Here is a 15,801-nt window from a genome sequence, read left to right on the forward strand (position 1 = left end):
AACAACTAGACAACTGTTTGTCTCACCAAAACAACAAACAACTACACAACTGTTTGTCTCACCAAAACAACAAACAACTGCAACTGTTTGTCTCACCAAAACAACAAACAACTACACAACGGTTTGTCTCACCAAAACAACAAACAACTGGACAACTGTTTGTCTCACCAAAACAACAAACAACTAGACAACGGGTTGTCTCACCAAAACAACAAACAACTAGGCAACGGTTTGTCTCATCAATACAACAAACAACTAGAACTGTTTGTCTCACCAAAACAACAAACAACTAGACAACTGTTAGTCTCACCAAAACAACAAACAACTAGGCAACGGTTTGTCTCATCAATACAACAAACAACTAGACAACGGTTTGTCTTACCATAGCAACAAACAACTGGACAACGATTTGTCTCACCAAAACAACAAACAACTAGACAACTGTTAGTCTCACCAAAACAACAAACAACTGGACAACTATTTGTATCACCAAAACAACAAACAACTGGACAACGGTTTGTCTCACCAAAACAACAAACAACTGGGCAACTATTAGTCTCACCAAAACAACAAACAGCTGGACAACTGTTATTCTCACCAAAACAACAAACAACTAGACAACTGTTTGTCTCACCAAAACAACAAACAACTAGAACTGTTTGTCTCACCAAAACAACAAACAACTGGACAACTATTTGTCTCACCAAAACAACAAACAACTGGACAACGGTTTGTCTCACCAAAACAACAAACAACTGGACAACGGTTTGTCTCACCAAAACAACAAACAACTAGAACTGTTTGTCTCACCAAAACAACAAACAACTGGACAACGGTTTGTCTCACCAAAACAACAAACAACTGGACAACGGTTTGTCTCACCAAAACAACAAACAACTAGACAACTGTTTGTCTCACCAAAACAACAAACAACTACACAACTGTTTGTCTCACCAAAACAACAAACAACTGCAACTGTTTGTCTCACCAAAACAACAAACAACTACACAACGGTTTGTCTCACCAAAACAACAAACAACTAGACAACGGGTTGTCTCACCAAAACAACAAACAACTAGGCAACGGTTTGTCTCATCAATACAACAAACAACTAGACAACTGTTAGTCTCACCAAAACAACAAACAACTAGACAACTATTTGTCTCACCAAAACAACAAACTACTGGACAACGGTTTGTCTCACCAAAACAACAAACAACTGGACAACTGTTTGTCTCACCAAAACAACAAACAACTAGAACTGTTTGTCTCACCAAAACAACAAACAACTAGACAACGGTTTGTCTCACCAAAACAACAAACAACTGGACAACGGTTTGTCTCACCAAAACAACAAACAACTAGACAACTGTTTGTCTCACCAAAACAACAAACATCTACACAACTGTTTGTCTCACCAAAACAACAAACAACTGCAACTGTTTGTCTCACCAAAACAACAAACAACTAGGCAACGGTTTGTCTCATCAATACAACAAACAACTAGACAACGGTTTGTCTTACCATAGCAACAAACAACTGGACAACGGTTTGTCTTACCATAGCGACAAACAACTCGAACCAATGAACCCCTTCCCGGATAACCGGGTATGCGCCATATCACGCGGGGAAGTCCGATAAATAGTGTGCAAGTAATTTAAAACAAATGAATTATGATGAGAACCTACCGTGACGTTCCAATGCCATCCTCCATATTTCAGCCACATAGTAACAATGGTGTATGGCATGTTTGTTGTATATACTACCATGCCTAAACTCTCTGTCACGACAATACCGTATTTTATACAAAGTGGTGAAAGCTTAAGACATGATTCTCATCTGGTTTTCCTCCCACATAAAGCTGACACACCGTGCTGTAAGCAGTATGCGAAATAGCCACAGGCCCGCTAGCCCGTGGCTAGCAAAAATCCAGTCGGGCCAGTAAATCTCCACAGTCACTGGCCCGACTGGCTACTGAATTTTCATAGGGTCTACTTTTAAATATATCACGCTCTCCGACTTTTTAAGTTATAATGCACTTTTAAATCATGCAAGATTATGGCCTGATAAACAATGGTAATATACTTTTTGTAATATTTTGCTTAGTTTCTACATTCAAATTTTGGGCTAGTGAATTATTTTGTGGGTTAGTAACTTTCAGGCATAGCTAGCCCGACTGGCTAGGAAAATTCGGAAACTATTTAGCACACTGGGTGTAAGTGGAAGACTGTACCAAGACGGCGTTAAACCCTACACACCAACTCACTACATGTTTAGCGCATTCGTGAGGTAGTGCCACGTTCCTGTCTCCCCACACACCGTAAACATTATTTTAAAAATGATATTTAATATCTTTTCTGAACATTGATACAATATCCGTCCATTTTCGGCTTAAACATCTGTTAACGGTTTTGACAGGTGATAACAAAGCGACTACTCCGGTAAGTGACCTTGAAGTGAAGCAGATGCAGATGACCTTCATGCCAGCCTGGGCGTTCATTGCTGGCAACCAGTACACCAACATCACCAGGGCCGGTGCCCTGAAGACCTGGTACTTCTACTGCGTCAAGTCCGGCCTTGTCAAACTCGGAGTATTCAGAGATGTATCGGGAGGGTAATATCACAGTGAAGATTTTTCGTTTTTCAATGCTCTTGATCACCTAGATTACCTTGAAGCTGAGGAGTAGCTACGTGGGTGACCACTGCCCTGCGGGGCGGTGGGATAGTCCAGTGGTTAAAGCGTTCGCTCTTTACGTCGAAGACCCAGGATTGATTTTTGGTTTATTGCGGGATGTCCAATCCAGGTGCTTCCGGCGCGATATTGCTTTAATATTGCTTAATGCGGCGTAAAAGCATAATCAGTAGGGTGTCCTATTCGTGGAGTGTCCTATTCGTGGAGTCGGTCACTGGGATCCTGGGTTCGGATCCCAAATTTGCCCTGATAGTTGGTATATGGTACGTCTTGGACTTTACGTATGTTGCTTTATGCGAGTGATTAATGCTTTCGGCCTTATAACATTTTCTTTATATTTTGGCGTCAAATCCAATTTTCAAGTATGTACTTTCTTTTCCGACAGTTTACTGTACATGTCATCGAAAAATGAAATCATGATATCGTTTTAAGATTTGACAATTAATGCCACAAGACTTGTCATATGTATTCCGTTGAATACAGTGTTTCAGGCAGAATGTTAACATTAATTGAAGAGATGAATTGCAATTTCAGTACATGACTACTTGCGTTTATGTTTTCCGAAATCTCAAATGATAGGTTTTCCGTGTGCGAGACTGGTATGGTGTCCTGAGCTATGCCAGTGATTTTGTAATCTGCATTGCTTTTATTTTGTTTGTTTTTCCTTATCTCTTTTATTTAGTAACAAAACAAACAAACATCATCCATCGCCTACCTGCTCGGGTGACACTGCTACATAGAGGCGTACATCAGACCCTATTACCCTCGAGAGAAGCATACAACTTATAGTGTTATGAACTTAACTTTCATTCCGGCTTCATCTTTCAGAGCCTTTGTTGTCGGTGTAACAGAAGCACAATGTGATGCAGAGCGGTTGAACATTGTGCAACTGAGTGGACTCAATGAGATCTATGTAAAGGAGAACGACTACATCGGGGCCCTCGACGTCGATGGCGGTGCGCTCACCTACTCCATGTGCTCGGACCAGTCGACCGAAACCAGAGTCGTCTTCCTCTTTAACAGCGCCATGCTCAGTATCAACAACACCCTGTCTTTTATGGCATTCCCTATATGTGCCTATGTAGCTCTAAACGCCGACGTGGGCGAGGTGAGTCCAACCGGTTAGGAAGCTTTCCAAATGACCTTCTTATGACCCAGTATTCCGCTCTTCGTTCCCTCTCTTTCTCACTCTCTTCTCTGTCACATGCTCTCTCACACACACGCCCTCTCGCACTCCCTCTCTCTGCCGTTCTCTCTCACTCTCTCGCACACACTCTCTTTCTATCCTCTCTCATACATTCGCAGACACACTCTCTGACTCTCGCATTCTCTCTCTGCCCTTCACCTCACTCTTTCTCTCTCACACACTCTGTTTCTATCCTCCCTCATACACACTCTCTGACTCTCGCATTCTCTCTCTGCCCTTCACCTCACTCTTTCTCTCTCACACTCTCTGTTTCTATCCTCCCTCATACACACTCTCTGACTCTCGCATTCTCTCTCTGTGCCTTCTCTCTCACTCTTTCTCTCTCACACACTCTGTTTCTATCCTCCCTCATACACACTCTCTGACTCTCGCATTCTCTCTCTGCCCTTCATCTCACTCTTTCTCTCTCACACATCTCTGTTTCTATCCTCCCTCATACACACTCTCTGACTCTCGCATTCTCTCTCTGCCCTTCACCTCACTCTTTCTCTCTCACACACTCTGTTTCTATCCTCCCTCATACACACTCTCTGACTCTCGCATTCTCTCTCTGTCCCTTCACCTCACTCTCACTCTTTCTCTCTCACACACTCTCTGTTTCTATCCTCCCTCATACACACTCTCTGACTCTCGCATTCTCTCTCTCTGCCCTTCACTCTCACTCTTTTCTCTCTCACACTCTCTGTTTCCTATCCTCCCTCATACACACTCTCTGACTCTCGCATTCTCTCTCTCTACCCTTCACTCCACTTTTTCTCTCTCTCACACACTCTGTTTCTATCCTCCCTCATACACACTCTCTGACTCTGCATTCTCTCTCTCTCACCCTTCATCTCACCTCTCTCTCACACACTCTGTTTCTATCCTCCCTCATACACACTCCTCTGACTCCTCGCAGATCTCTCTCTGTCCTTCACCTCACTCTTTCTCTCTCACACACTCTGTTTCCCTCTATCCTCCCCCTCATACACCTTCTCTGACCTCGCATTCTCTCTCTGTGCCTTCACTCTCTCACTCTTTTCTCTCTCAACACAGCCTTTGTTTCTATCCTCCTCATACACACTCCCTCTCTGACTCCTCGCATTCTCTCTGCCTCTTCACTCCTCACTCTTTTCTCTCTCTCACACCTCTTGTTTCTTATCCTCCCTCATGCACACCCTCTGGTTCTCTCGCATTCTCTCTCTGCCCTCCCACCTCACTCCCCTTCTCTCTCATTTCACACTCTGTTTCATCCCTCCCTCAATTTCTCTCTCTGACTCTCGCATTCTCCTCTCTGCAGCCTTCTCTCTCACTCTTTCTCTCACACCACCTCTGCTTTCTATCCCTCCTCCTACATGGCACTCTCTGACTCCCCAGATTCTCTCTCGGCCCCACCTCTTTTCTCTCTCTCTCACACCTCTGTTTCTATCCTCCCTTCATACACACTCTCTCTGACTCCCTCGCATTCTCCTCTGCCCTCTGCCCTCACCCTCTCTCTCCTCACACACTCTCTCCATCCTCCCCCATACACACCCCCTCTGACTGCATTCTCTGTCTTCACCTCACTCTTGTCTCTCACACACTCTGTTTCATCCTCCCCACACACCTCTGACTCCCTGCCCTCTCTGTCCTTTCTCACCCACTCTTTCTCTCCTCACACACCTTTGTTTCTATCCCTCCCTCATACACACCCCTCCTCTGACTCACTGCATTCTCTGTCCTTCAATCTCACTCCTTTTCTCTGCCTACATACTCTGTTTCCTGATTCTCCATTACACACCTTCCATTCCCCATTCTCTCCAGTGTTCCTTCATTCTCCATATTCATGCTCTCTCTCACACACCATCCATTCCTTCCTTCCCTCCAGGCCACTCTCACTGTCTGACTCCCCTGCATTCTCTCTTGCCCTTCACCTCCATCCATCTTTCTCTCTCTCACACCCCTCTGTTCCTCTCATTTCCTCCATGGCCACTCTCTGAGCCCTTTGCATTCTCCACTCTTTCCCTCTTCACCCCATTCTCTTCTTCTCTCTCTCACACTCTGTTTCTATCCTCCCCTCATATACACACTCCTCCTGACTCCTACCTCTGCCCTTCCACCCTTAATCTTTCTCTCTCTCACACACTCTTGTTTCCCATCCTCCCCCCCACATACTCTCTGACTCTCGTATCTCTGCCCTTCACCCCACTCCATTCTCTCCTCATCACTCTGTTTCCTGACCTCCCACATTCTCTCTCTGACTCATTCCATTCTTCTCTCATTCTTCCTTCACTCCATTCCATTTAATTCCATTCATTATCCTCCTTCAAGAATTCTCTCTCTCCTTCCTCCTCTGCCCTTTTCACTCCTTCTCCTCCAAATTCATTCTCATTACACCTTCCTACTTCTTCCCTCCATTCACACTGCATTTCCTTCCATTCTCTCTGTGCCTTCTCTCACTCTTTTTCTCTCACACACCTGTTTCATCCTCCTCATACACACCTCTGACTCCTCATTCTCTCTCTCACCCTTCACCTCTACTCTTTCTCTCATACCTCTGTTTCTATCCCTATACACCTCTGACCTTTCGCATCTCTCCATTCTCACCTCACTCTTCTCTCTCACACTCTGCCTCTTTGTATCCTCCCTCATACACACTCTCTGACTCTCAGTATTCTCTCTCTAGTTCCTTCACCTCACTCTTTTCTCACTCTCTGCTTTGCATCTCCCACACACTCTCTGACTCTTTTATTCTCTCTCTGCTCCTTCACCTCACTCATTTCTTCTCTCAGCCATTAATTTGCTCTAACCCCCTTATAACACACTCCCTCTGACTCTGCACTTCTCTGTCCCAAATTCCTCACTCTTTTCTCTCACACACTCTTGTTTTATCCTCCCACATTACCTCTGATTCCCCTTATTTCTCTCTCTGTCTCCTTCTCCTCACTCTTTTCTTCCACCTCCACACTCTGTTTCTATCCTCCCTCATACACACCCTCTGACCCTCCATTCTCTCTCTGTCCTTCACTCTTTCCTCTCACACACCTCCCATTCCATTCTCCTGTTACACACTTCCACCTCCACTCATCTTCCTCTGCCTCCTTTCCTTCCTCTTTTCTCTCCTCTGTTTCTTCCTTCCTCCCCACACACTCTCCTGACCTCTCCATTCCTCCTCTCTTCCTCCTCACTTCCTCTCTCTTGTTTTTCCTCCACTCTCTGACTTCCTCTCCTGCCCTTTCCATTCTCTTCCTCTCTCCACACCTCTTCATCCTCCCCATTCTCCTCATCTCTCCTTCTCATTCTCTCCTCTCTGCCTTTCATCCCTCACCCCTCTTTCTCTTCACACCTCTTTCCTTTATCCTCCCTCATACATTCCTCTCACCCCTCTGCATCTCTCTTCCCTCTTTCTCACTCTTTTTCTCTCACACTCTCTGTTTCATCCTCCCTCATACACTCTCTGACTCTCATTCCTCTCTCTCTTCCTTCTCACTCCCACTCCTCTTTTTTCTCCCTCACGCTCTTGTTTTATCCTCCCCTCATACAATTCCTCTGACTCCTTCTCTCTGTGCCTTCTTCTCTCACCTCCTTTTCTTCTCTCTCACACCCCTCTGTTCTATCCTCCCTTACCACCCCCTCTGACTCCCGCATTCTCTCCTTTCCTCACTCTTCCTCTCTTTTCTCTTTCTTACACTCTCTGTTTCCTTTATCCTCCCTCATACACCCCTCTAATTCTCTGCGTTTCTCTGCTCCTTCACTCACCTTTCTCTCTCACACACTCTGTTTCTTTATCCTCCTCATACACTCCTCTCCTGATTCTCGCATTCTCTCTGCTCCTTCACTTCTCACTCTCCTTTCTCTCTCTCTGTTTTCCCTCCCTCTCATGTCCTGACTCCTTGCTCTGCTGCCCTTCACCTCACTCTCTCTCCTCTCTCTTCTTATCCATCTCAGTTCCTCTGTACACACACATACACTCTCTCTCAATCTCTCAAGTTTATCCCCAGTTTTCCTACAGACACACCTTCAGGCCAGGATCGTGAATTCTCTCTTGTCCCATTCTCATTCTCTTTTCTCTGACACTTGTTTCTATCCTCCTCATACACATTCTCTGACTCCCTTGCATTCTCTCTCTGTTCCTTCACTATCACTCTTCTTTACAAACCTGTTCTGACCTCGATTCACACACTCCCCCATTCCTGATTTTTCTGGTAATTCATTCTGTTTCGATCCTCCTCATACCACACTCCCTGACTCCTCGTGCATTCTCTCTACCCTTCACCTCACTCTCTTTCTCGGCGACCCTTTGTTTCATCCTCCTCACACACACCTCCTGAGCTCCCTGCATTCTCCTCTCTGCCCCTTCACCTCACTCCTTCTTTCTCTCACACACACTATTGTCGTTATCCCACCCTCAAGCACACACTCTGACCTCGCATTCTCCCTCTGTGCCTTCAATCTCCTACTCTTTTCTCTCCTCACACACTTGTTTCGGTCCTCCCTCACACACCAATCTCTGACTCTTCATTCCTCTCTGTCCTTCACCTCACACCCTCTCTTTCTCTTGACACCCTGTTTCCTTTATCCTCCCTCATACATACCCCCGACTCTTTGCATTCTCCTCTCTCTGTGCCCCCGTCTCACTCCTTTCTCCCACACACTCTGGTTCGGTCATCCCGTCATACACACACCCTCCTGATCCCTTCGTGATCCTCTCTCTGCGCCTCTCACTCCTTCCTGCATTAACTTTCTCCTCCTCTTTTCACACACCCCTCACATTCATTCTTAAATAAACTGTTGCATGCAGATGGAAAAATAGACTGTTCTTAAAACAACAAATACCAGCCCAAAAACACATGGATGTGCCCCGAGTCTACCTGTACAAACCAAATTACTAAACCTATCAATACGTTTTAATGTTGTATCTATCAACTAATGGGAGTAAAATTAAGAGTATAATTTGCTTACAAACCTTAATCTGTAGGAAGATAACGCATTCATGCGGTTGGTCTGGTGTTCAAATCGACATATTATTCACTGTATCTTTTGTTTGTATCCTTTCTTGTAGGTTAAATGAGCCAACATGTGCGGCGGCTGTCTGGCGGCTATCAGTTACTCGCCAAGTTCATGTATCTACATACTGGAAATAAAACACCTTTTTGGCAGAAACACACATTTTGTCATTTGTGATTCAAATCCAAGAGAATTTCAAATATGGCATGATATGGCGCGTCTCCTCTGCCCTGTCTCTAGAGGTAAGCTTAACCGTGCAGAAAGATGGTCAAAACATTTTTAATGAAAACAAATCAAATTGAGAAAAATGTTAAAAACAGGTGAAGCACATTCACGATATACACCTGGGGCTCCTTTCACGAAGCAAGACTCCCATCCTTTAACATTGCACTAAGGTTACTTTAGTGACTTACGATCACCTTAGTGCTTTGTGAAAGGAGGCCCAGGCCTTTCATCCCTTAAGCAGCTGTATCACACCTGTTAGTTATAACTTCTGACACATCAGCAAACATTAATGCACAAAGATTATCAACATTAACATTAATATTAACACCTTTTCCTCCAAAACTTTCCAGAACTGAAAAAAAACCCTTATTAAATGAATAATTGGGTCTTAGAATACAGCCTTGACGGAGTCCAAACACAGGCTACCAACTTCGAACACATGCCAGAACATTCTAGAATGCTTCCTGGCTTCAAAAGAATTGTGTTGCTTGAGTTCATAATGTTGTCTCTTCACTTTAAAGAGGAATTTCAACGATGATCTTAGAGACTTGAACACATTAAAAGCAACAACATAGTCTCTACTATGAACTGCTTCTATAGCATGTATTCAAAGTAAGGTGACCCACCTATAGGGAGGGCCCGTGAGTGAGTGAGTGAGTGAGAGAGTGTGGTTTTACGTCGCTTTTAGCAATATTCCAGCAATATCACGGCGGGGGACATCAGAAATGGGCTTCACACATTGTACCCATGTGGGGACTCGAACCCGGGTCTTCGGCGTGACGAGCCAATGCTTTAACCTCTAGGCTACCTCACCGTTCCCCGTTAGCACAAATTGATTATTGGGGACGATCCCATGTGTACAAAATGCTATTAGTTCATACCGTGATTCGTTTTTCTGGAAATGTGACGGAGACTGCCTCCCCTTTAGTTTATGGCGATTAGACAGATAAAACATCGTTAGCACCATAATTCACTCACGCACTCAGGGTGCGCCGGAGACGTGACAAGTCAGTAATGGCCATAACTCACTCACTCACACTCTAGACTCTTGGCTAAGCTGCTTGCTATTGGCTACTGTCGTCCTGGCGACTACCCTATTCTCTGATTGGACACCTATCTCCCACGGGTGAAGCTCTTTTAACAACGTTCAGATGTTTGAACGTAAGCACAATGGATATTACTATTTAAGAAGCAACAGTGGCTGATGCCTTGGATATAAAGAGGTGAAATGCTGTAATAGTGAAACGCAGGGGTACTGAACTATAGGATGCTTCCGTAGTTAAGTGCAGCAGGGATATAGTTCCTATGTTGGTGTACATGATCGCGTTATAACCAGTTTTGTATATACCAGCATGCATTGCGACCCGGATGTATTTGTCATATCACTGACTTCCAAAGCACCCATACCTTGTCATGGATTATTAATAAGCTTAAAGTCAGCAACTCATAGATAAAATGTGGTGAAACGCTGCCATGGGGAAACCTTTTCATCAACCCTACCACAGAGTACAGAATTAAAAAAACATAGTGACCGTCTTATTCAAATTTAGCAGCGCTGGAATTCCAGGGTATGTAGAAGTAGGACATTGTCTCAGATGTCCGCTTCAGTTCTCGGCACAGCGGACCATCACCTTGACGGCTACCCCGCTCGCCGTTGTCTGCAGGGCTTCAAGAGTTTTCTCCAGTGGGAATCGATGGGTGATTACAGGTTTCACGTTCACCTTCCCGCTGGCAACCAGAGACACCGCAGTAGTGAAACTGAAGCATGAAAGAAAGGGTACATAGGAACATTTATTTAGTTAATATTCGTTGGTAACATTTACATGGACATCTTCGTCAATCACGTGTACATGTGTAGCTTTATACACAATTCTTTGATCACGTTTTTAAAAGGGAACATAGAAACAGTTGATAGCTGCATACGTGCAGATTCTGTGAATATTCGTTGGTTACATTTACATGGATATGTTCATCCATTATGATCACGTTTCCATGTGTAGGGTCAATCCCTTTTCTTTCATCACATCGACATCGTGATTCATACACCACAGAACATTGGAAGGTGATCACAATATCGTCCACAGGTTCTGTAATGTACAGACTACAGAGAGCAAAGACGCAAAGACGAATATCTTGAAGCAGTTTTCAAAAACAAATTAAAGAAGGTCCTACCAGATCATTAAGTAATGAGCCCACGTCATGACCACAGTTATTGTATGGTAACCAGAACCATCCCCAGAGCACCTGTATATTGATGAATCGGCCTTACTCATCATGGCAGTATCTCAGGATTCCTCTAATGTCCACTTCCTTCATCGCAGCTGCTCCCAGAGGCACCTCCTGAACAAGATCACCAATCCCCACCATGGTGACGTTGCCACCGCGTGTCGTCGCCTTCGTAAACATGGAGACATTAAGCTGTACTTAATGCGTTATTACTTTTACAACAACGACCACCATCACCAAAACAGCAAACTATTACTACTATCACTACTAATACTGCCACTACTGCTGCTACTGTTGCTGCTGCTGCTGCTATTAATATCAAGCGTTCGCTTGTCACGCCGAAGACCTAGGTTTTTATTCCCAACATGGGTACAATGTATGAAGCCCATATCTGGTGCCCGCCGCCGTGGTATTATTGGAGTAATTGATGAAAGCAGCATAACACTAACCACACCACAACCACAACCACAACCACAACCACTACAACCACTACTACCACTACTACTACTACTACTACTACTACTACTACTACTACTCGGCATGTTAGTAATGCGCTAAATAATGTATTGAATAAATATGTTTTCAAAATAAAACTTATCTCATTTATACTTTGTACTTAAAATGTGTATGAATTCAGACTTGATCTCGTCACTATATGGCTGGAATAATGCCGATGTGACGAAAAACTCGAAATGCACTATATTCAAGTTACTTGCCTGAGATAGCACTACACATCAGGCACAAATAAATGAAATCATAAATATTGTTATCATTCTGATATGAAGATTTAGACAATCGTTGTGCATGCTGGTGCTGCATGATCTGTCAGTTGTTTGGGACTTGCCAAGGATCCAAATTGCGAAGGATTCCCTTTTTCGGGACACGCCTACTGGACGCAACTCTGCATAATACCAACACTATCGATACTGATCATAGAGATCGATAATCGTTTATCACATATCGATCGATTATCGATGAATATCCGAGAAGTAAATTGGAGCAGGAATGCCCACAAAAGTAAAAGAAATCGTCATATTTCACATCACGAGTTAGTGCGACATGCATGGATTCTTACCAAAACAGCACCTTGAACATAATTGAGCAGCCGCCCGTTAAAAAGACGCAGCTTTGTGTTTTGTGTCAGTAAATTAAACTTCATTCATCACAATAGTGAAACAATTTTCATATAGATAATTATGAATAATTGTTCCCATCGACGATATTTCCGATTATCGATCTTTTCATCCAGCCCTTGATTGAGTCGCCTTAATCTCCAGCAAGAAAACGTAAGAGTGTTGAGATATCACTCACATAGATGGCTGTGCTGATGCAGGAAGGTACCCCAGTGCATTCCAAAGTGGCATCAGCTGGTCCTCCCAGAACATCTTCAATAGCCGCAGCAGCGTCCTTGGGGGATTTACCGCTGATGTTCAAAGTTTTGCAAGCTCCTGCCTTCCTCGCAATCTTTAGCTTTTCATCGGATCTACCTAAGCAGCCGTGTTAAAATAGAATCATATTATATGACAATATTCCTAAGATTAGGCTGAGATAGTATCAGCAATGTAAATAACTATATGAATACTACGTCTAACACTTGATTGCCTTTTCCCGTGAAACTTGTTTCTGATAAACACGTTTAAATGAATAAATAAATAAATAATAAAATCCATTTTGTCTTTCTTCCAAGTGGTCTTCCCAACAGCTATCCGAAGGAGTTGTCTCCCCTGATAAGCGAGGGAAACTTCAGAATGTTTCCTGTGGTACCTTTTGTGAAAAGTACTCTGGGATTCGGGGGAAAGGATGGGTGGGCCTTTTCCTCAAGTGTCAGAGGTAGCATCATTGTTGAAGTATCCAGGACGTGGTGGACCCTGAGTACACTGGACTAGGCTAGGAAGACTGCCACACTACTCCAAAATCTAGATGCAAACCGATAAGACAAACAGAACATCTCTTGATGCTGTAGTTAGTGGTTTGGTGGATCATGACGTAATTCTTGGTGACTGTGCACAGTTGAGGAAAGGTCTCCCAAAATGGCGAGACAATGCACGCTCTTATACCCTGTCGAGTTCCCTAACTCTATCCGAGCGCTACGACTGAGTAGGGGAGCTACGATCATCTTAAACGCGATGACGTCGCTTTGTGGAACGGGACTTTGACCTATACGGCAAGGCTAGACTACCATCAAGTAACTGAAATGCTCATGTGTTACAGAAAAAACGATTCATCCAGTATATTCATAAAATATAATAAAAAGAGTCTGTCTTCATTTTGTGAAACTGAAATTGAAGTAATGTAGACTACCAAATATTCTACACTTGCATGGGCTATGGATGTGGAAAGGGTTTTGTCGCTTCTATTGTATTGGGTGTATTTGTTTCATGGTATGACAGACTACGTTTGGGCGTGCACGAGCTATTTGATTTAATGCACAATCAGCAAATCATATAGCTGGAAATAAACAAACAGATCAAGCTGCAGCATGACGTCCAAAACAACCACACCAGTCACAACAAGCACCAGCCTCTGATATCAGTGTACCACGAGGTTCATAAGCCAAATCCACGCCTGCCAAACCGATCCCTAATTTAGTCACAATTTAGTCACATGCTGAAGTAATCAGGTTATATTCTGGCCCTACAAGTGGAATGCATGTGTTGTGCACAACAATCTGTCCCTATCTCACCTGTCACCAGAACTGTCGTGGCACCACTGGCCAACGCTGCCATCATACACAGAAGTCCCATTGACCCTGAAATTATAACAGTTTCAAAATGTACGTTCCTGTGTATACGTTCTCATGTGTGCTAACTAAAGATATTACTAAATCGGTCAGTAAAATAATACCCATATGAATCATAATTGACCCACATATCATCACCGTGTCCCCCATATGAATCTTCTCTGTTACCAGGGACAACATACCTGACCCACATATCAGCACGGTGTCCCCCATATGAATCCTCTCTGTCACCTGGGACAACATACCTGACCCACATATCAGCACGGTGTCCCCCATATGAATCCTCTCTGTCACCAGGGACAACATACTTGACCCACATATCAGCACAGTGTCCCCCATATGGATCCTCTCTGTCACCAGGGACAACATATCTGACCCACATATCAGCACGGTGTCCCCCATAGGAATCCTCTCTGTCACCAGGGACAACATACCTGACCCACATACCAGCACGGTGTCCCCCACCCCAATGTCGGCTCTCTTACAAGCATACACCGCACAAGCCAGGGGCTCAATTACCGCACCCTCCTCGTCGCTGATGTTGTCAGGCAGTCTGTGAAGAAAGCGGAAATTATTGCACCAATACATATTTTCCCAAACACGTAGGTCGAAATGACGTTATGATAACGTCATGGGAACTACGAATGCTCAGTATGACGTTGTGTGTACTACTCAAAACAAGATCAAACATTTGGAAGACTGCGTTTTGCAATCCCCACGAGCCATGGCAGATACAGTCATGACAAAACACCGGGTGTTCATTAAGTTCTTCTGAGTGATGGCTAGAGGGGTAAAATGTATTGCATCTTGAATACTCTGTACGCAAATGTTAAATTATGTGTTCGTTGTGGATATGATCTCACAGACTATTTTGATTGCCCTAATGGGCTGCGTCAGGGAGGTATGCTTAGTCCTATTCTGGTTTCCTTTTTCATCTATGAATTTGAAATTCTGAGATTGTAGTTAACAGCCCTAATGGGCTGAGGATTGTACTGGTTTTAACATGGTGTACAAATGTTCCCTACTTTAGCAGAACTTCTCTTACTTCTCTTTGCCGACGATGTTATATAAGTATGAGACTGTTCTTGGACTACAAATTTAACTGAATATTATGAAAAAATATAGTAATGAATGGCAACTATCGGTAAATTTGGGGGTAAACACTAAGATTGTATTCTTTAGGAGGGGTGGACCAACATCTGCGCATGAAAATTAAAGTTTTCAAGGAAAGGCTGTCAATGTTAATTCTTACACATATCTTGGTATGGTATTTTTGTGGCAGTGTCGTACATATATATATATATGTATATGTATATGTGTGTGTGTGTCTGTGTGTGTGTTTTACATATTTGTATATATTTAATGTTGCAATGGAATAATGTATCAACTTTTACCGTGAAGTACAGAATAAAGTAAACTTGCTTTCTACTTTGCTCCTGGTTGACTTGTCTTTACTTCAGCTTTAATATTATTTAAGTTCCTTTGGGTAGCTGTGGGGTAAGATTACATAGCTTGGGTCACTGTATATATATATATATATATATTTATTTATATATATATATATATATATATATACGCACAAAATGTCCAAAGTAGTAGTACAGGTGTTCAGAAACAGAATGCCGAAAGTTCTTTACTCTTCAGGGAGATATACGAATTAGAATTAGAACGAAATTACACGATATGAATCTTACAGATCGTTTAACAGTCTTCTTGAACCCGAAAAATACCTGTTTATGCTAACCT

General features: G+C 43.4%; 2 protein-coding genes across 2 annotated transcripts in view; one reads left to right on the forward strand and one right to left on the reverse strand.

Annotated features, from left to right (window-relative positions):
* The window catches only part of LOC124266475, a 67,578-nt gene extending 58,558 nt beyond the window's left edge, over positions 1 to 9,020 (forward strand). The window contains exons 20-24 of the mRNA XM_046701265.1: positions 2,419 to 2,614; positions 3,521 to 3,800; positions 7,870 to 7,897; positions 8,686 to 8,691; positions 8,914 to 9,020. Of these exons, the coding sequence (XP_046557221.1) occupies positions 2,419 to 2,614; positions 3,521 to 3,800; positions 7,870 to 7,897; positions 8,686 to 8,691; positions 8,914 to 8,924 (521 nt within the window). The 3' untranslated portion in view covers positions 8,925 to 9,020. The remainder of the gene's footprint in view (positions 1 to 2,418; positions 2,615 to 3,520; positions 3,801 to 7,869; positions 7,898 to 8,685; positions 8,692 to 8,913) is intronic.
* Positions 9,021 to 10,305: 1,285 nt separating this feature from the next.
* LOC124266519 (sorbitol dehydrogenase-like) lies at positions 10,306 to 14,643 on the reverse strand. Its single transcript, XM_046701314.1, has 5 exons — positions 14,490 to 14,643; positions 13,999 to 14,064; positions 12,627 to 12,802; positions 11,359 to 11,483; positions 10,306 to 10,847 (listed from the first exon to the last, which is right to left on the reverse strand). The coding sequence occupies exons 1-5, from the start codon at positions 14,641 to 14,643 to the stop codon at positions 10,694 to 10,696; spliced, it is 675 nt and encodes a 224-aa protein (XP_046557270.1). The 3' UTR covers positions 10,306 to 10,693.
* Positions 14,644 to 15,801: the final 1,158 nt, after the last annotated feature.

The sequence above is a fragment of the Haliotis rubra genome, unplaced genomic scaffold (genome assembly GCF_003918875.1).
Source record: "Haliotis rubra isolate DU_JTF1 unplaced genomic scaffold, ASM391887v1 Scf126, whole genome shotgun sequence".
NCBI lineage: Eukaryota > Metazoa > Mollusca > Gastropoda > Lepetellida > Haliotidae > Haliotis > Haliotis rubra.